Source organism: Podarcis muralis, chromosome 5 (assembly GCF_964188315.1).
Source record: "Podarcis muralis chromosome 5, rPodMur119.hap1.1, whole genome shotgun sequence".
Taxonomy (NCBI): domain Eukaryota; kingdom Metazoa; phylum Chordata; class Lepidosauria; order Squamata; family Lacertidae; genus Podarcis; species Podarcis muralis.
In genome coordinates this window covers 98,101,853-98,123,188 of record NC_135659.1, presented here as the reverse complement: position 1 = coordinate 98,123,188, position 21,336 = coordinate 98,101,853, and the positions used below count along the sequence as shown (strand labels likewise).

Genomic DNA, 21,336 nt, shown 5'->3' with positions numbered 1-21,336 from the left:
CTGCCAACCTAGCAGTTCGAAAGCACCTTCGGGTGCAAGTAGATAAATAGGGACCGCTTACTAGCGGGAAGGTAAACGGTGTTCCGTGTGCTGCGCTGGCTTGCCAGAGAAGCGATGTCACACTGGCCACGTGGCCCGGAAGTGTCTGCGGACAGCACTGGCTCCCGGCCTATAGAGTGAGATGAGCGCACAACCCTAGAGTCTGGCAAGACTGGCCCGTACGGGCAGGGGTACCTTTACCTTTACCTACCATACCCTCCAACATTTCTCTGATAAAAGAGAAGAGTTTCCCTATTGCCAGAGGCATTTCCCCTTCCTTGTGGGGCAGGTGAGGCCCTTCCCAACCAGAAACAGGAAAGAGATCAAAGTACAGGTTAGATAAAATACCAGTGTACTGGAAGAAGCAAAGAGCACCAGAGTTGAAGAAATGATTCTTTAACGTAAACTTTGTTGGACTGGTCATGTTCGGATGCCTGATGATCGTCTTCCAAAGCAACTACTCTATTCCGAACTTAAAAAATGGAATGTGTAATGCTGGTGGTCAACAAAAGAGGTTTAAAGACTGTCTCAAGGCAAATCTTTTAAAAAATGTAGTATAAACACCAACAATTGGGAAACACTGGCCTGTGAGTGCTCCAGTTGGAGAACAGCCTTTACCAAAGGTGTCCTGGGCTTTGAAGACACTCGAACTCAGGACGCAAGGGAGAAATGTGCTAAGAGGAAAGCACGCTTGGCTAATCCACACCGTGATCAACTCCCACCCAGAAACCAATGTCCCCACTGTGGAAGGACGTGTGGATCCAGAATTGGCCTCCACAGTCACTTACGGACTCATTGTTAAAACCGTGTTTATGGAAGACAATCTTACTCAGCTAAGAGGGATCGCCAAAAGGGAAGAAGAAGAAGAGATAAAAGGTTGTAACTGTAATCGATCCAGCACCCAAGACCCTCCCAACAATTCCCCTTTTATTTGGTCAGGTCAATGCTCTAATCGCCCTAACAGGTGTTCCAAGCCCCACTGCTCATTTGGCCCTCCTGCTGCAAGTCCCAATTTGGGAGTCCCAGAGGCAAAGCTGGAATATATTTCTCTTTCTCCTGGCAGCGGATGTGATTTCCTAACGCAGGCGGGGTCAGGTTACCTGCAGCAACGGCCCTGCAACCCGTCATGACATTACGAAACCCTGTGCGAGACCCAGAGCGCCTCTGCCTCTGCTGACTCAGTGGGAAGTGTGTTGTTGTCCTTGTCTCCAAGGTGAGGAGAGACCGTGGATCCTGGCCAGGCTGCCAGGGCAGAAATGAGGAAATGAGAAAGTGGCACATGCGATTGGTGACACCGGGAGAGAAGGGGACAGGATGGGAGGACTGAAATGACGAGTGCCATTGCCTTGGGTTTTTTTAAGTTTTAGTTTTTTATGGGATTCTTTTAATATTTATTGCAAATTACAAATCTTTATCATTACTATTTTATTTTCGGTTTTTCATCATTAACATCATTCAAACTTCAATTCAGCAATGTAGAATTGAGGGCCTTCTGGCGGTTCCCTCCCTGCGAAAAGTGAGGTTACAGGGAACCAGGCAGAGGGCCTTCTCGGTAGTGGCGCCCGCCCTGTGGAAAGCCCTCCCACCAGATATCAAAGAGAACAACTACCAGACTTTTAGAAGACATCTGAAGGCAGCCCTGTTTAGGGAAGCTTTTAATATTTGATGAATTGTTGTATTTTAATATTTTGCTAGAAGCCACCACCAGCCATTTGGGCAGGGTATAAATAAATTATTAATTATATTATTATTATTATTATTATTATTATTATTATTATTATTATTATTATTACAATTGTGTGGTTCCCTGAACCCCAGGACTTCCCTCCTCACCCTTCTAGTTTCTACAGATACATTTTTTAATTTTAACCGCATATAATTACATATATCAAACTTTCATTAAATCCTTATTTAATCCTTTAAAGGTAAAGGGACCCCTGACCATTAGGTCCAGTCGTGACCGACTCTGGGGTTGCGGCACTCATCTCGCTTTATTGGCCAAGGGAGCCGGTGTACAGCTTCCGGGTCATGTGGCCAGCATGACCAAGCTGCTTCTGGCGAACCAGAGCAGTGCATGGAAACGCCGTTTACCTTCCTTTACCTGTTAAAAGAGACGCGGGTGGCTGTGGGTTAAACCACAGAGCCAAGGGCTTGCCGATCAGAAGGTTGGCGGTTCAAATCCCCACGACAGGGTGAGCTCCCGTTGCTCGGTCCCTGCTCCTGCCAACCTAGCAGTTCGAAAGCACGTCCAAGTGCCAGTGGCGTAGCGTGGCGGCTGCAGGGGGGCCCGGCCGCACCGGGCGCAACATCTGGGGGTTAGGGTTAGGGGGCGCAAATCCACGGGTTAGGGGGCGCAAATTACTTGCCTTGCCCCGGGTGCTGACAACCCACGCTACGCTACTGCCAAGTGCAAGTAGATAAATAGGTACCGCTCCGGCGGGAAGGTAAACGGTGTTTCCGTTTCTTTCTTTTTTTCTTTTTTTGAATTTGCATTTTATTTATTTGTTAACATTCTTTTATTACATCGGTAAACGTTGTCATATAACATTACAGGACTTACTATCATTTCCAACATGTATACAAAAAATTATATACAAATTTTATATACCTAGAAAGAAAATGAAACAAAAAAGAAAGAACAAAGAGAAAAAACAAAAGCAACCCCCCCCCAAAAAATCATACACATACCACTAGACTTCCTGTCTTTCCCTTTATATCTTCCTTTTTTTTACAAATGAATGTACTCTTATTATTGCATATTTCTTTACATATTATCTAATACATTCCTATATCAATATGCGCTCTTAAGTCTTATTTCTCAACTCAGTCTCACTCGAACGTCAATCAAATGCTAGCATCCGGACCCGGGGTTGCAGCTGTCGCCCCTCTCTTTCCAGACTAGTCCCACGCCTTTGGGGGGGCCTCGCGTGGCGCAACCCGGTTGCAAGGCGACCCGAGGGGGCGCCCGCCCGGCGGGGCTGCTGCGCGCGCTTGCAGGCTCGGGGCGGCGCGTGTCACCCGAGCCGGGGCGGAGCCCGGCTTGCCCGGCTGCCTGGTGCAATCCGCGCCGCCTGCCGCATCAGCCGGACCGAGGCGGAGCCGCGGCTGCGGGAGTTATATCATCCCCGACGGCGCGGCCAGGAGCCGCAGCGGCCGCGCAGACAAAGGCGCTCGCCGCTCGGGGACGGCGCATTCGCCCTCGCCGCTTGCACCATGGAGCGTCGCTGCTGCTGTTGCTCTTAGGCGGGGAGGGACGCAGGATCCCACCCTACCCGCCGCCCCGAGGCGGGGGTCCTCTGGATTGGGTTCTCCCCCTGACCTTGGATTCCGCATACCCTGCAGGATCGTCGGGCAAGGAAGGGAGGAAAAACACTCCGGAGTTGCGGGGCGAGAAGGCAAGAGAAGGATCCCTCTCCAAAAAAAAGACCCGCATATAGGGAACGCCGTCGAGGCCGCCGCCGACGCCAAAGGTACAGAAGGGGGCTAAGAAGGACGTGGGGTGGGGAGGGGGCTCAGGTGGGCACCGGTTGCTGGCCCCACCTGGATCTCGGGGGGAGGGAGGGCGAGAATCGCTTAGCCCCCGGACCTGATTTCAGCCCCGAAGGACCCATTGGGTGGGTGTCTCTCTGGCGAGCCACTGCCGTCTTTGCTGCAACAGGCTAAAAATGGGGCTCCACTCTGGCCATGCTCAGAGGCAGCCTCGGCATCCAAAGCGGCTTTCCTTCAGCGCCAAGGGGCCAAAGTGTGTCCCACCAGGGGCACCCAGGCGTTTGGGAATAGGAAGGAAGCATTCTAGGCAAAAGGACTGCGGACCCAGCAGACGGGGCATCCGGGCATAATCCAGGGGGCAGAGGAGCTGCCTTGCTTGCAGAATGACCCAGGTTCAGTGCCAAGCACCTCCAGATAGGTCTACTCTGCCTGAAACCCAGGAGCCAGTGTGGGTGGTGCTGAGCGAGTCAGGGGTTCTTTAGCTTTGCAGAGGGTTGGACTAGATGGCCCTTGGAGAGCCCTTCCAGCTCTACGGTTCTGATTGTGTGCCTGGCTGGGAATAAGGCATCTTTGCATATTTGTTCTTGGTTTGAAAAATGAGTCCAAATTGCAGCCATTTAATTAACAGGCATAGGATTCCAGCCAGGCTGAGGCTGTTGCTTTCTGTTCCTTATGGGTCGCAACTGCAGAAAGTGAATTTGGGGGCCTGACATGTGGCCCCTGGGCTCAGCTAAGCCTTTTCCTGGAGAACAGCCTCTTGGATCCTGCGGCTGATTAAATATAGACATCTCCGTCAGTCAGTATCACATCACGGAGTGACTCGCAATGAATCTTCAGACTTCCTCCACAGCAAACAATTGCGGTTGCCTCGGGTGAGGCGAGGCAATTCAGAAAATGTTTGATGCAACAGGCGAGTAAGAGCCTTTTAAAAAAAGCCGTGCAAATTAGGTCCGCAAAAATGATTAGCCAATAAAACCTTTCTTACTAACATACCTGCCTTAGTCATAACCAGCTGTTGCGCAACTAAATGGCATTAGCTTTCCCCTCTCTGGTCGCCTGGGGCGATTCTGAACTAGTCACAGGTGACCAAGTGAGTGGCAGCCTCTTTTAAAGGAGGGTGCCCAGTGCTCAGAGGCCTGATCCAGACCACTTTTTCCAAAGGCTTCCATGTGGAGTTTGCAGTATCTGATTTGGGTCAGACCAAATCTGTGCATGTGCAGAGTTTCTTTTTCTTTGAATGAGGTGGAGTACCTTTGTAATGAACATAGTTGTGAGTGGGGAAAACAGCTGAGGAACAGCAATGCCCACCTTTCCCCCTCCCCAAAATATTGTTGCCATGACAGATACTGTGACGGAGCCCATAGGATACAACTGCATGTCGGTCTGGATCAATTATCCAGGAACAGCATGGACACCAGCAATGAAGGACAGAAGTAAAAGATGGTGTAACGATAATCAGTGTAGCAGCTGCAAAAGCTAAAGGGCACATTGTATGTGAAGATGTGTATGGCTGTGCTGGCTTGGGCTGATGGGATTTGTAGTGCAAAACATCTGGAGGGCATCAGGTTGGGGAAGGCGGGCTTAGAGCTTCCTGCTGGCTGTTCTCTTGCTCCAAAATTTCCCCAGCTGCACCAGGATAGCCACACCTGGGAGCTTAGGTTGGGGAGGGAGGCAGATCCAGCAGAAAGCAGCAGCTGACCGGGAAGGGGTTAAGTACCCCTCTTCTGCTGCTTTGCCACTCAAAATCACCCTTTGCAGAAACTCCTGTTTTCCTAGGGAAGGGGAAATTGAGGGCTGGTTTTAAACAATTACATTTTTCCATGAGGTGACGTTTGCCCCCTGGAGATTGAGTGGGAATTGGGAAGTCACTGAGCCAAATCTCAGGAGCCACAAACTAGGAGGCCTTCAGCAAACCATTTTCTTAACAGCTTGGGCCCCCACTTGTAGAATGGAGGTGGTGACATTGGTCTACCCTACAAGACTGTTGTAAAAGTTACTGATATAATGCATGCAACACACTCTGAGCACTTAGGAAAGGCTGGTGGTGGCTGAGCTCCTGGTTCCAGGCTTTCCCAGTGGGGCAATTCATCTAGGTGGATGTCCGGATTTCATAGAATTGCAGCCTTGGAAGGGACCCTATGGGTCATCTAGTCCAACCCGCGGCAATGCAGAAATCTTGAACCCATGATTAGAGTCTCATGCACTACCGACTGACTTAGTGATTTCAGCTACTGATTTGGAATGGAAATTTTATTTCTTCTGTTACATGTTGTGTTTGTAATCTTACTGTTCATCTTTATGCTGTTTAACTGCCACGATAATTTTTAAAGAGGGCTGGCATTTTTAATTTATTTTTTGCAAGTGAGTAAATATAAGCAAACCTTTATACTGTAACTGTACTTTTAAGGGTGCCTGTGTGTATATATACTAAAGCACAGTTCTGGAACTGCGCTGAGTTCATAATAAGTGTAAAACAGAAACTAAGAGAGCGGGGCTTTGAGCATAGACAGAGTATTTCTTTCCTTGCTTTGTCCTGGAGAGCTCACAGCCTTTTCTCAGGAAATCCAGGTTGGGGAATGCAGAGATCATGTTGCCAAGAGGAGAGGTGTGACCTCAAGGCAACCTTGTTCCTGGGTCAGCAGGGCGGGTGGAGGCTGGGGGACTTGCGCTCTGTTTGCATCATCCACTTATTTTCCTTGCTGATGAGAGCAAGTGAAAGAGAGATAGCTGAAAGCTCCTCCCTGCAGTCTCTCTGGAGGCATTTGGAGCCTTGAGGCTGGCACGCTCTTCCGCTTGCATGCAGTTCTGGAAACCTCTGCTCCCTGTTTAGAAGGCAGTGCCTGCAGGCAGCTTGTAGTGACGAAAAGGCCTCCTGCATTCAGTTATGTTGATGCAGATGATGTCCTTTTGCAAATCCTTGCACGTTGTTGTTGTTTAGTTGTTTAGTCGTGTCCACCTCTTCATAACCCCCTGGACCAGAGCACGCCAGGCACTCCTGTCTTCCACTGCCTCCTGCAATTTGGTCACACTCATGCTGGTAGCTTCGAGAACACTGTCCAACCATCTCGTCCTCTGTCGTCCCCTTCTCCTTGTGCCCTCCATCTTTCCCAACATCAGGGTCTTTACCAAGGAGTCTTCTCTTCTCATGAGGTGGCCAAAGTCTTGGAGCCTCAGCTTCAGGATCTGTCCTTCCAGTGAGCACTCAGGGCTGATTTCCTTCAGAATGGATAGGTTGGATCTTCTTGCAGTCCATGGGACTCTCAAGAGTCTCCTCCAGCACCAGAATTCAAAAGCATTAATTCTTCTTTATGGTCCAGCTCTCACTTCCATACATCACTACTGGGAAAACCATAGCTTTAACTATACAGACCTTTGTTGGCAAGGTGATGTCTCTGCTTTTTAAGATGCTGTCTAGGTTTGTAATTGCTTTTCTCCCAAGAAGCAGGCGTCTTTTAATTTCGTGACTGATGTCACCATCTGCAGTGATCATGGAGCCCAAGAAAGTAAAATCTATCACTGCCTCCATTTCTTCCTCTTCTGTTTGCCAGAAGGTGATGGGACCAGTGGCCATGATCTTCGTTTTTTCAATGTTGAGCTTCAGACCATATTTTGCGCTCTCCTCTTTCACCCTCATTAAAAGGTTCTTTAATTCCTCCTCACTTTCTGCCATCAAGGTTGTGTCTGCAATCAATTATGTTTGTGCAAATGATGTCTTTTGCAAATCCTTGTGACTGTAACCCTGGTTTAAGGAGTAATAATAATTAATAATTAATAATAATAATTAATCAGTTATATCCTGCCTATCTGGCTGGGCTTCCCAGCCACTCTGGGCAGCTTCCAACAGAATATTAAAATACAATAGTCTATTAAACAATTAAAAGCTTCCCTAAGCAGGGCTGCCTTCAGATGTCTTCTAAAAGTCTGGTAGTTGTTTTTCTCTTTGACATCTGGTGGGAGGGTGTTCCACAGGGAGGGCGCCACTACCGAGAAGGCCCTCTGCCTGGTTCCCTGTAACCTCACTTCTCGCAATGAGGGAACCGCCAGAAGGCCCTTGTCACTGGACCTCAGTGTCTGGGTAGAATGATGGAGGTGGAGACGCTCCTTCAGGTATACTGGGCTGAGGCCGTTTAGGGCTTTGAAGGTCAGCACCAACACTTTGAATTGTGCCTGGAAACATACTGGGAGCCAATGAAGGTCTTTCAGGATTGGTGTTATATGGTCTTGGCAGCTGCTCCCAGTCCCCAGTCTAGCTGCCAACACTCTGACCACCTTGCTGTGTGTGATGATTCAATACCCACCCATCCCTGAGGCAAACACCCTCATGCCTCATTGTACATGCAAAACATTGCTCGCCCCATTGTTCTCCCAAGCCATCAGCTTCTGGCACAAGAGACAGCAATGACAGCTCATAAACTCTGCCCTCTGATGACTCCTGGGAGCAAACTAGGTTGGCATGGCTACCTTGGCAGGCTGGCAAATTTCCCTTTACGGTTTGTGGGTGGACTGCACCAGGCAGGGCTGTTCTTACCTTTGCATGCCTGGGCACCATGGTTTTCTCCCCACACATTGCAGAACTCATTGCCACTGGTTATTGTGACAGTCAGTCACACAGGGAGGGCTGTGTGGGTGGGTGGGCGTGCCCCAGGGCCAGATTAAGGTTTGATGCGGCCCTCAGCTACTGAAGGTAATGGGGCCCTTTATATGTCCAGCTGTCCTTTGTCAACAACAAATTGTCACTGTTTTGTTTGTGTTGAATATATGCTATATGGTCATTTATGGACCTAATAGGTATCTAAAGCCATTTGCACATAACAAATAGGAGCCTACACAACACAAAACACTGTTGCTGTATGTAGGTTTTATTTTATTCATTTTTTAGCTTATATTTTGGAAATGTACGTCCAGTTGTTGTTTTCCTTTAAATTTTTTGGGGCCGCCAAGAGACTGGGGCCCTGAGCTATAGCTTGTTCAGCTCAGGGGTCAGCAAACTTTTTCAGCAGGGGGGCCGGTCCACTGTCCCTCAGACCTTGTGGGGGTCCAGACTGTATTTTGAAAAGAAAATATGAACGAATTCCTATGCCCCACAAATAACCCAGAGATGCATTTTAAATAAAAGCACACATTCTACTTGTGTAAAAACACGCTGATTCCCGGACCGTCTATGGGCTGGATTGAGAAGGCGATTGGGCCAGATCCGGCCCCCGGGCCATAGTTTGCCTACCCATGGTTTAGCTTATACAGTGGTACCTCGGGTTACATCCACTTCAGGTTACATCCGCTTCAGGTTACAGACTCCGCTAACCCAGAAATAGTCCCTCGGGTTAAGAACTTTGCTTCAGGATGAGAACAGAAATCGTGCTCTGGCAGCGCAGCAGCAGCAGGAGGCCCCATTAGCTAAAGTGGTGCTTCAGGTTAAGAACGGACCTCCGGAACGAATTAAGTACTTAACCCGAGGTACCACAGTACATAAATCTGGCACTGGCATGCTCTACAGTGCTGCTTAGTCATGACTTCTACAACCAAGTGAAAATTGGTGTTTGAAGCATCCCCAGAGTCAGTCTGCTCTTTCTGGGAAGATAAGGTGAGAATGGTAGGGACGAGACTGATTTTGAAAAATTCGGAAGCCGGGCGTGGGGTGGAGACTGAAGTAAGACTTTCCACATTGGCTCGCACGGAGCAATGCGCTTTCTGCTAGCACCAGCTGTCAGCTTCAACCCTGCGCTTCCATCCCTCGAAAGCAACTGCCCTGAATGTTCAGGCACATGAGATGATGACGTGTTTGGCAAGAACTGAAGCTCCCACGGTCCAGAACCTCTGGGGGAGAAACTGTTGCTGGGAGACTCTCTTCTCCTGAATCTTTTTGATTTTTTAAAAAAATTTAATTACATTTGGTGGACACTGCAGAGCAGGCAGTTTTCTGCGGCAGTGGTGTGTGTGGAACTAGCCTTCCCCAGACAAGTCTTATTTTGCAGCATCTCTGTCCGGTTGAGGAGGAGATGGGTGAAAATGTTTCTCACTTTTGGTGCTGTTAAATCACTGATGTTGTTTTGAATGGATGTAAAGGTTTCATAACCGGGATGCGGGTGGCGCTGTGGGTTAAACCACAGAGCCTAGGGCTTGCCGATCAGAAGGTTGGTGGTTCGAATCCCTGCGATGGCGTGAGCTCCCGTTGCTCGGTCCCTGCTCCTGCCAACCTAGCAGTTCGAAAGCACCTCAAAGTGCAAGTAGATAAATAGGTACCGCTCCGGCGGGGAGGTAAACGGCGTTTCCGTGCGCTGCTCTGGTTCGCCAGAAGCGGCTTAGTCATGCTGGCCACATGACCCGGAAGCTGTATGCCGACTCCCTCGGCCCATAGAGCGAGATGAGCGCCGCAACCCCAGAGTCGGCCACAACTGGACCTAATGGTCAGGGGTCCCTTTACCTTTACCTTTAAAGGTTTCATAATGATGCCCTTTTTTATTACACAGAACTGTTATCTGGGTGGGTGGTTGTTGTTGTTTTTAAAAACAGCAATATAGCCTTTAATGCATGGGTAGGCAAACTAAGGCCCAGGGTCCGGATCTGGCCCAATCACCTTGTTTTTACATGAGTAGAATCTATGCTTTTATTTAAAATGCATCTCTGGGTTATTTGTGGCACATAGGAATTCTTCCATTCCCCCCCCCAAAAAAAATATAGTCCGGCCCCCCACAAGGTCTAAGGGACAGTGGACCGGCCCCCTGCTGAAAAAGTTTGCTGACCCCTGCTTTAATGTATACTGCTGTCTTCTTCAATGCCCTTTGGGTAGTTCCAGTGCTTTACCCCCCCCCCAAAAAAAAGTTTAGGGGTACTCTCATTCCGTCTGAGACTCAGGAAACGCGGTGGCAGGAAATGAGGCCGCCATTGGGGGTAGCAACGGAACTGACGATTCACCGTGCTAGAGAAGAAACTATTTATTTTCAGTTTCTTCTCCCGTTAGATTCACAAATGTTTATAAAGAATACATAAATAATTTTTTATTTATACCCCGCCCTTCCCGGTTCAGAAAACCGGGCTCAGGGCGGCTAACAACAAATTTAAAACACTTAATTGTAAAAGCAGCATAAAATACAGTATAAAAAACATGAATAACAATAAAATTCAAAAATCTATTTTTTGGGGGAAATCCATCCAATAAACATTAGATGATCACCAGGGCTAGCTGGCTAAATTATTCCTATTTGGGCCAGCGTGGAGACCAGGGGAGAATTAACTGTGGGATCCCAGAGCGGGTAATCTTCATAAAAAGGGGAGAGGGAGGGAAGGAAGGGGAATAAAAGATCAGGCTAAGTTCAAGTTGAAAGCCAGGAGGAATAGCTCTGTCTTACAGGCCCTGCAGAAGGAAGTTAAATCCTGCAGGGCCCTGGTCTCCTGGGACAGAGCATTCCACCAGGTTGGAGCCATCACTGAGAAGGCCCTGGCCCTGGTGGAGGATAATCTGACTTCCTTAGGGCCCTCTAAACTATGGTTATTCATGGATCTTAAGGTCCTCTGCGGGGCAGACCAGGAGAGGTGGTCCCGTAAGTACGAGGGCCCTAAGCCACAAAGGGGTATGAATACCCCCAGGGGGGGAAGCCCTGGGTCGTTCAGTCAATGTTAAATGAGAAGGGGTGCTGTTAAGAACCACAGGTTGACTCCAAAGGCAGACATCCACCAGTTCTCATGTCCACAATCTCAGTTTCTAAAGATGGGCTGTTTCTTAATACCAGACACTGAGGACTAGTAACAGGGCTAGGAATGGATATCTGTTTATTTCATGAAATTTATATACTGCCTGATTGAAAAAGAAACCTGAAAAAGACCCTCAAAGTGGTTTACAAAAAACACTGTATTGTAGTTTTCCCTTTTCTCTTTTTTAGGTCTCTCGTTTTCCCGACATTTCTTCTTTGTACTTTTTGAGACTTAAGTAGCTGCTTTCCTTAGTATATTATAAAAAGATACTTTGTAATGGGTGTGTATATCTAAGAATAAGTATCCGTAAATAAGTTAACAGAGGGGGAAAGTGGGTTACAAAAAAGATAAAATAATAAAATTTTATGGATAGGAAAAATTAACATCAGTTTAAGATTTTCCAAAAATTAAAGTAGCAATAGACTAAAAACAGATTAAAAACTCGCACCAGCTTTCTAAATATCCGGGTGGGCTTGCCTAAACAAAAATGTTTTAAGCGAGTGCCGAAAAGATTACAGGGATTTCAATAGGCAGGGAGTTGCAAAGTTCTGGTGCTGCCACAATAAATGATCAAGTGCAGAATGGGTATTATACATTAAGGGGGTCTTAGCTCCCTTGGTCACCTAGCTGTGCCCCCTTGACCCTTTTGATTTAACCCCTTGCGCTCCTAACTTTCCCCCTCCAGATGAGTCTGCTTGCGCAGGAGTGCCCTCTGGTTGTTGCATCGCAGAAGAAGCAGCGGCTGGACTTTGATGATGCATCTGAGACCAGCATCCCAGAAGCCAAGCGCCCGCGTCTCAGCCTGCTGCCCAGCCCAAGCCCCTGCCTCCAACCCCTTGCCTCCAGCCCCCTTCCTGCCACAGACCAGGAGTCGAGAATATCCCAGATTGGCCCATATGTCCTTCTGGAGGTCACCGAAGGCGGCCGCTGCTACAGGGCTGTGGACAGACACACAGAGGCAGAATACACCTGCAAGGTAGGAAACCTGCTGGAGAAAATAGTCTTTTTTCCCTGACCTGTTAATAATAATAATAATTAATAATAAATTTATTGTTTATACCCCGCCCATCTGGCTGGGCTTCCCCAGTCACTCTGGGCAGCTTCCAACAAAATATTAAAATACTGTAATAGATCAAACATTAAAAGCTTCCCTAAACAGGGCTGCCTTCAGATGTCTTCTAAAAGTCTGGCAGTTGTTGTTCTCCTTGACATCTGGTGGGAGGGAGTTCCACAGGGCGGGTGCCACCACCGAGAAGGCCCTCTGCCTGGTTCCCTGTAACTTGGCTTCTCGCAGTGAGGGAACCACCAGAAGGCCCTCAGAGCTGGACCTCAGTGTCCGGGCAGAACGATGGGGGTGGAGACACTCCTTATTATTATTATTATTATTATTCACCTCACGCAATCGCCTCAAGGCAACATGCAATAAAATCAGCAGGTGCATTTAAAACAAGATGAAAAATGATATGCAATCGGCACTCATGGAAAAACACTTATCTATCCCACAGGGAGAACTATTGGGGGGGAAAGGTCTGTGATTGTTTCCAGAAAGTGTAAATAGGGACCTGTTGTATCTATACATTTCCGAGCACAGTTCAAAGTGTTGGTGCTGACCTTTAAAGCCCTAAACGGCCTCGGTCTGGTATACCCGAAGGAGCATCTCCATCCCCATCGTTCTACCTGGACACATCCTGCCATTTTCAATATTGCCTCTTTGAACTAGGCTGTGTGTGTTGGGGAGGGGGATTTTTGTTAACCCTTTGTTGAAAAAGGAAGAGTCCTGTAGCGCTTTAAAGGCAAACAACTTTATAACGGTGCATAATAGTCCTTTGTGGACTCGAGTCTATGAATGATTATGCCAACCTTTGCCCGGCAAGTGCCCTCTATATGTTTTGGATGCACACTGACTGCGGCTAATAGGGCACTGGCTTGGCGAAGCTGCCTTATGCCATGGTAAATTTGTGTGTCTTTTGTGAAGTGCCACAATATTATTTTTCCCAACTATGCCATTTTTGGCAGAGCTGCTAGCGGCTGAGCAACGCTGACACCTGCTGGCTGAACATGGAATGTCATGCTTGCTTTGAGTTGGCCATTGTTTCTGAAATACTCCCTTTCCTCCAACTCCCAACCCACCAAGTTTACTTTTTTAGTATGAAAAGAGTTGGGGATTATGTGCTTTTGGAGGAGGCTGTGTTTATGTTCTGTTTGGAAGGAGGGAAGCCCAGCTCCCCTAGAAGCTCCTCTGCCTTAAGCTCACCAAAGACTTTAATTTTTCAACATCGATTTTATTTTCTGTGACACTTTGTCTCTGGGCACTTTTTGGGGGAATTAGTGAACCATGGACAAAAATGGCCACAACTCTATTGGTGCAGAATGAAAGGGGAGTCAAATAAAGAAAGGACACACACACACACCCTTTTCTCTAAAGTGTTTCTATTAAACGGAGAATTGCTATTTTTTTCTCCAGTTACGGATCAGCAAGATACACAGATAAAAAAAATGCAAGGTTTTCTGTTGTTGGACAATAAAATAGCTGTTTCTTATTTAATAAAGGCGTAATACCAATCGCAGGGCAATGCCATCCATGTCTAATTGAAAGTAAAGCCATAATTCACCCTTTCATGTATGCAGTATGCAATATATAAGAGTAGAAGCAACAGAAAGTATCCATTTAAAAACCTCAAAAAGCCAAGAAATACTGATAAGTTAAAAAGCGAAAATTAACAATGGAAAAGAGTGTCTAAACAATAATGACATCTGAAAGAAGGGAACGGATTTTATGCATTAGCATTTTTTTGGTTGAGAGAAAAACAGAAAAACACACTTAACAAGGCTGTCCATGTCTACTCTGAAGTAAGTCCCATTGTGTTCAAGGGGCCCTACTCCTAGGTAGAAGCGAACGATAGCTTTACTTCCAAGCAGACATGGATAGGATTGTGCTGTTCAGAGTGCCCATAGGTTTGTCTTTTAAAGCCACCACTGCCTACTGTGGCAGCGAGTTCCACAGATTAACTGCGCGCTGCATTTGCACTTGTTCTGCTCATTTGCTTCCTTGTAACAATTTGCTCCTTGTTTTTAGGTGTATCCCGCCAAGAGCTACCCAGAGGCGCTGGCCCCTTACGGCGCCCTTCCAGCACATCCCAACATCGCCCGTGTGGCGGATGTGATTGTTGGGGACCAGAACATTTATGTCTTCTTCCAGCCTGGGAGGGACGACATGCATAACTATGTGCGGCGGTGCAAGCGCCTTCCTGAGTCCGAGGCTGCTGTCCTCTTCCGTCAGATGGCTGAAGCGGTTGCCCACTGCCACCAGCACAACGTGGTCCTCCGGGACCTCAAACTGCGGAAATTTGTGTTTGCTGACCGAGAAAGGTGAGGGGATGAGAAGGGGCATCTGTTGACACTTTCCTGCTCAATTGCTCAGCTCCACTGGACATTATGCACGGCATGAGCGCATCAGAGGCGCATTTAACTTGCATGATTTCAACCATAGGCTGGCTGGTGGAAACTGCCTCGAGCCAGCCAACAGGAAATCACACTGAAAAAGCTGTTTCTTGTTTAATAAAGGCCGCGATTACAAAGTAAAACCAATTGCACGGCAATCCCATCCGTGTCTAGTTGAAAGTAAAGCCATAATTCACGTGTACCTGGGAGCTGTGCCCCTTGAACACAATGGAAATTTCTTCTGAATAGACATGGCTAGGATTGTGTTGTTCAGAATATTCATCTGTGGCCCGCCTTTCAATTGCTAATGCGCAGAATCAGGATATTTCTGGAGTTAACGCTTTATTAGCAAAACAGGATCCACACAGGAGTGTCAGGCCTAATGAACGCCACAACTCAGGTCTTGCCCCCATGTACCGGTTGCCAAGGCTAAAGATCCCCACCTCCCCAAAGATTATGTCTCCTCCTCTCCAGGGTGTTTTCCAAGCAATCAGAGACTGTGCCTGTATATCCTTCCGCTCCTTTGCTCCTCTCACTTTTTGCCTCTCCTGGTTCTGGGAGACCAGGCAGGAAGAGAGCTTGTTGCAGCAGGAAGGGGAGAAAGCTGTGCCTCTTCACCAGCCAGACTCCTCTCTGCCTCTTGTCTCCCTCATCCCACCCTCCTGCTTCCACTTCTGCCTCCGATTCTGGACTGCTCTCTGCCACAGACTCTCCCCGCTCACTAAGCCCTGTTGCCTCTTCAGCTTTCGACATTTCCTCTTCCCTGTCTTCTCCCTCTGACCACTCATCGTCGCCCCATCACTCCTCCCGGGCTCTGAGCCTTCCTCCCGTGGGGGTTTTCCAGGCAGTTCCTTCCACCATTTCTCTGCATCCACCCAGTCCAGGACAGCAAGTTAACTCCAAGCTAGGCAGAGAGCTTAAAAGGTCTTTTTGCAACAGGTCTGCTTAGGGTTACCCGGTGTGTAAAGAGCTTATAAGCCCTCTGTAGGCTCTGAGAGTGCTCAGAATGCCCTTCCTTCCTTCCTTCCTTCCTTCCTTCCTTCCTTCCTTCCTTCCTTCCTTCCTTCCTTCCTTCCTTCCTTCCTTTTCTTTCTCCAACCCATTAGCTGCAGGGTGGTTTCAAGGATTTGGGTACAAGAAATTACTGTGTACCTGTAGGACCCTTGGAACTGAACTCGTGCATAAGTAAGATGCAATCGTACTGTTCAGTACTCAGGTTTATGGCTTATTGCAGATTGACTGATCCAAATTAAGTGTCCAGAGTTGTTTTTTAAAATGTTTGTGCCATACCTGCCTATATTCCTCCTAAAATGTTTTTGGAATCTTGTGCTTCTTCCCCAACAGAATCATTCAAATAAATCAGGGGGCGGGCAGGAGAACCCAAATTCTGTAAAAAAACAAGAAAAGGGGGGACCCATCAGTTACACAACCAAACTGCAGATCTGCTCCCAAGCTTGACTGATCCATCGCTATTGCAGAATTCGGGTTTCCCGGTTGCAAAATTAGGGGTGCTTTTCCATTGTATTCCATTGTATTCTGCCTTTGAGTGATCTCTGGCTCCTGGCTAATTCTCCCCTTGGATTTCTGCCCAGATCCAAACTGCTGCTGGAGAATCTGGAGGACTCGTGTTTGCTGAAAGGTCCCGACGACTCCTTAGAGGACAAGCACGGCTGCCCGGCCTACGTGGGTCCCGAGATCCTCAGCTCCAAGGCGTCCTACTCTGGCAAGGCTGCTGACATCTGGAGCCTGGGTGTGGTGCTCTATACCCTCCTCGTGGGGTGCTACCCCTTCCAAGACACCAAGCCCCTGTCTCTCTTCGGCAAGATCCGCCGTGGGCGCTTTGCCATCCCCGAGGACCTCTCGCCCAAAGCCCGCTGCCTCATCCGCTGCCTCCTGCGAAAGGACCCATCTGAGAGGCTGACGGCCAGCGGAATCCTATTGCACCCATGGCTGGCTCCTGGCAGCTCCTCCGAGGGCTCTTGGAGCGGCCCCTCCAGAGATCAGGGGCTGGAGCAGGTGGTCCCAGACGTGGGGGGCTTGAGGGAGGTCAAGGCCAAAGAGGAAGAGGAGGGAGGCCTGTACAGCTGAGCCGCCAAGGAGAACGAGATGGACAAAAAAGCAACAGGGTGACTCTTGTCTTGACCTGACTAGCCATGAACCATGGGAGGGAGACCCCCTCTCACCCTTCAGTTCCCTCGATCATGCCCCAGAAAGAAGTGTCTTCATTTGCCAGCAAACTGGGAGGACGGGTGCTTTGACCTCCAGGTCAGGGACGATGGCGGGCGTCAGCACCTTCCTCGCATCACGGCGCACGCTTTGTGGCGCGCTCCTCGTTCGCATGTGCCAAAGGACCATTCCGGAACTCTTGATCCCCACCAACAAAACTCTCCTGCGTTGAGAAAGGGGAGCTTCTCAGCAGCCCTGCAGGACTCCGAAACTAAGGCCTGGAGCTCTGAGCCGCTGTTCTCGCAGAACGACTTGTTGGCAAAAGAGGTTCAGGTTGCAAAAGGATGGATGGATTGCAAGATCAAGGACTGGGAATTTGTGACTGACCGGCTGCCTCGGTCAAAGCGCCGGACTGGTTTTTTGTTTTGAACAGAAAGCGGCTGTAAAGACACTCTCTTGCTGCAGTCCGGCTGCCATATTTGGGAGAAGTCATTCCCCGTTCTGCAGTGCCGAATGAAAGTCTGCTTTGCCCGGGGGCCCCAGATGCCTTGTGAGGGAGGGGAGCAGGGTGCCAGCCTTGGAGGGAAGAGGCTGGGGTCAGCAGCTGTGTGCGGTCTCCTCTCCCCCCCCCCTTGACAACTCCTAGAAAACCTGTGGCCTTAAACAACTACACACACACCCCGCCCAGTTTTCACCACAGTGCCTCCAATTTCTGCCCTTAAAATGAGGTTTCCGGTGGGCCTCGTGGGCCTTAACTTTTTCTCTACTTGAATTTACCTCAGTACTTGACAGTTTCCAGGGTGCCTGGGTTGCGCTGCCAGCCCCCAGCCTGAGACCTCCCCCATGGTGCCTTTCCTACTTGCCTCCCCAGGGCTGAAGGAGAAACTCGGCCATGCTAGGTGGGGTGGATCTTAAAAGCCTTTTAAAATCAAATACATGCCTCCGTCTCGCTTTCTTTGTGGGGTGCTACCCCTTCTGGGGTGCCCTGAATATTGCACCACATCTCTAACCTCCATTTTTGAAAAACCAGAACTTCATTCCCACCCCAGTATTCCACGAAACGGTCCATTGCTGGTTGTTTGAACCACAGGGAGGAGGAGGAGGGTTGCCAGGGGTCTACAGGGGTCTACAGGCTTCTCTTGCCAACATTTGTGGGGGCTGGGACCCCAGCACACCCCTATTGTCTTTGGCCTTCTGCAGGGCACCCATGCTTGGGGGCCTGCATAGATTTTTCTCTATTTTTTTTCTTGGGGGTTGGTTGGTGAGGCAACACTGCAAGAGGAAGTGTTTCTGACAAAAACAGGCGAAATGTATAGGCATACGGTGGACACTCGGGTCGCGAACATGATCCGTGTGGGATGCACGTTCGCAACCCACAGAGGCGCATCTACGCACGCGTGGGTTGCGACTCGGCGCTTCTGCACATGCGCAAAGCGTGATTTAGTGCATGTGCGACCGCTGAAACCCAGAAGTAACCCGTTCCGGTTCTTCCGGGTTTTGGCGGTCCATAACCCGAAAAAACACAACCTGAAGCATCTGTAGCCCGAGGTATGACTGTATATCTCAGGTTCTACAAATTCTCAAGACACACCGACCCAATCTGTTGACGGCTTTCTTTTAACAGTCACAGCTTTGCCCAAAGAACGCTGGAAACAGCAGATTCCCTTTGCAGAGCTATAGTTCTCAGAATTACTGTATTGAGGAGTTGCCATGCCAGTGTCGGACAAGAGCATGATTTGGAGGCTGAGAAAGGTAGTGGTCGGGATTGATAGTGGCAAACTTCACCCCTTGCCAACCCACACGTCCCCATTGAGAAGCCACTGCCGCCAGCCTACTCTGTTCCGGAGCAGGATTTGGTGGGGTGGGGAGTGGTCAGAGCTAAAGAGATTCTGCTGCCTTAGCAAGTGCAGCTTCCAAACAGCAACCCCGCAGCCTTGGAGCTAGGGAGGGCGGCAGGGATCTCTGCACATGGGCAGGAGACTGTCTCCGCCCTTCTCTTGAGCTGTTGCAAACCGCCTTAGCGCAGCCTTCTCCAAAAACCTGTCACCCTCTCGACATTTTGGACTCCCGTCGGCACTGGCTGCGGCTCACGGGAGCTGGAACCCAAACATCGGGAAGGTGCGAGGTGAGAAAGGGCTGGAGTTAGCCACACATCCCAGAGGGCCCTGGCACGCTCACCGGGACGGGCACAAATGTGGTGGGCTGTTTCTCCTGGAGTCAGAAGAGCTGTTGAGCAGGATTCTGACACATACTTCAGGGTCTCTCTCCTCTGCCCCATGCCAGCTCTGCCCTCCCAGGTTGGCGTGGGAAAACAGAGTGCTGCATTCCCACCCCCCATGATGGAAAGCCAGATTTTAATCTCTCTGTCTCCCTGGGACCTGAAAGGTCAGGTGTCCCTTAAGACATGGTTGCAAAACTGGTTTTAAGACACATTCCTTCTCCTCTGGGAATTGCCCCTCTTGGAGGGGGCTGGGCACCTCTAACAAGGCTCTCAGCACATCAGAAGAGCCTGCTGGATAGGAACACAGGAAGCCATCTTACATTGAGTGAGACCATTGGTCCATCCAGCTCCATACTGTGTACACTGGCTGGCAGCAGCTCTGAAAGGTTTCAGGCAGCAGTCTCTCAGAACCCCACGGGGAGCGAATCTGGGACCTTCTGCATGCAAATTGGGCCAGTGACCCATCTTAAACCCGCACCTTAAAGTGGCCAAGCGAATTTGTTGTTGTTTAGTCGTTTAGTCGTGTCCGACTTTTCGTGACCCCCTGGACCAGAGCACGCCAGGTACTCCTGTCTTCCACTGCCTCCCGCAGTTTGGTCAAACTCATGCTGGTAGCTTCGAGAACACTGTCCAACCATCTCGTCCTCTGCCGTCCCCTTCTCCTTGTGCCCTCCATCTTTCCCAACATCAGGGTCTTTACCAAGGAGTCTTCTCTTCTCATGAAGTGGCCAAAGTATTGGAGCCTCAGCTTCAGGATCTGTCCTTCCAGTGAGCACTCAGGGCTGATTTCCTTCAGAATGGAGAGGTTTTGGGAAACCTGCAAGCGGGAGCTGATCGCAACAGCAGCCTCCCAGCATCCTTTGGGAGGGAGCTTTGACGGTTGAGCTGCTGCAAAAACGGGCGCACGGTTCTGCCCTCGGGGTGACTTTTTGTTTATGCAGGAAGGGCGTGTTGGAACCAGTGCGGGCAGACGCCTCTGGCGAAAAAAAACCCAGCTTCTAATCAGCAAACCTTGGATATAAGGGTGAAACTGGGGGAGCTGGAACCCGGCTGGTGCTTTCAGGGGAGAGCGAAAAGGGTCAGTGATTTGCCTCCTTTGGAAATAATTCTCTCTGGTGCACATGCAGCCAAAGATGCTCCAGTTCTGGTTTAGTCCTTCCTGCCTCTGCCTCTGCCTCCCCCCCCCCCCCAGCCACCCGTCATCCTCCCTTGGTGCAAATGTAGCTTTCATACCTGACCAAATAATGACACTACCATTGGGAGAGGCCTTCTGTGTTGTTTTTTTAACAGAGTGAATTCGCCTATTTTTCTGTCTCTTGGAAATTAAAAGATGTATTGATTTGCTGTCGAGAGTATCATTGCAGCGGACCTCTGTTGCAGTTTGATTCCCCTGCAAGGACGGATGTTGCTGGACTCTGGTGCCGCTCTCCCAGGCCAGGCAATTGGCCCATCTTGGCACCTGCTGGTTTCTTGAGCGATTCTCCGTCCCCAGACCTTTCTCTGCGCCTGCCAGGAATTGAACATGACCTTTTCCAGAGGGATGCATTCCAATGGTTCGCCAGGCCGGAGGCCAAAGTAGGACAAGGAATGAATGTAGCCTAATTTCTATATACACCCTTCCCCTTTCTATAAAGACAAGCAAAACATGATCAGAGTTTAAGGATACATTTGACTCGAACAGAAACAAGGAGGATGTGAAGTGGAGCTGATTGTGGCCTGGGCAAGTGTTAGAAACCTAAATGTATACAGTGGTACCTCAGGTTACAGACGCTTCGGGTTACAGACTCCGCTAACCCAGAAATATTACCTTGGGTTAAGAACTTTGCCTCAGGATGAGAACAGAAATCGCGCGGCGGTGGCAGCAGCAGGAGGCCCCATTAGCTAAAGTGGTGCTTCAGGTTAAGAACAGTTTCAGGTTAAGAACAGACCTCCGGAACGAATTAAGTACTTAACCCGAGGTACCACTGTAATCTAATTGCCAAATGGCACCTTAAACCTAGGTTGCAGTTGCCACAATGGAATGTCTAGGCACCATATTTTGTTTTTGCAGTGCATTATTATTGGGGACGCGGGTGGCGCTGTGGGTTCAACCACAGAGCCTAGGACTTGCCGATCAGAAGGTCGGCGGTTTGAATCCCCGCGACGGGGTGAGCTCCCGTTGCTCGGTCCCTGCTCCTGCCAACCTAGCAGTTTGAAAGCACGTCAAAGTGCAAGTAAATAGGTACCGTTCTGATGGGAAGGTGAACGGCGTTTCTGTGCGCTGCTTTGGTTCGCCAGAAGCGGCTTAGTCC

The 21,336-nt window shown here is 49.3% G+C and overlaps 1 protein-coding gene across 1 annotated transcript; it reads left to right on the top strand.

The window, feature by feature from the left end:
* Window positions 1–3,103: 3,103 nt before the first annotated feature.
* On the top strand, window positions 3,104–20,389 carry TRIB3 (tribbles pseudokinase 3). The gene is made up of 4 exons (XM_028735564.2): window positions 3,104–3,509; window positions 11,903–12,193; window positions 14,294–14,586; window positions 16,251–20,389. The coding sequence occupies exons 2-4, from the start codon at window positions 11,903–11,905 to the stop codon at window positions 16,744–16,746; spliced, it is 1,080 nt and encodes a 359-aa protein (XP_028591397.2). The 5' UTR covers window positions 3,104–3,509; the 3' UTR covers window positions 16,747–20,389.
* Window positions 20,390–21,336: the final 947 nt, after the last annotated feature.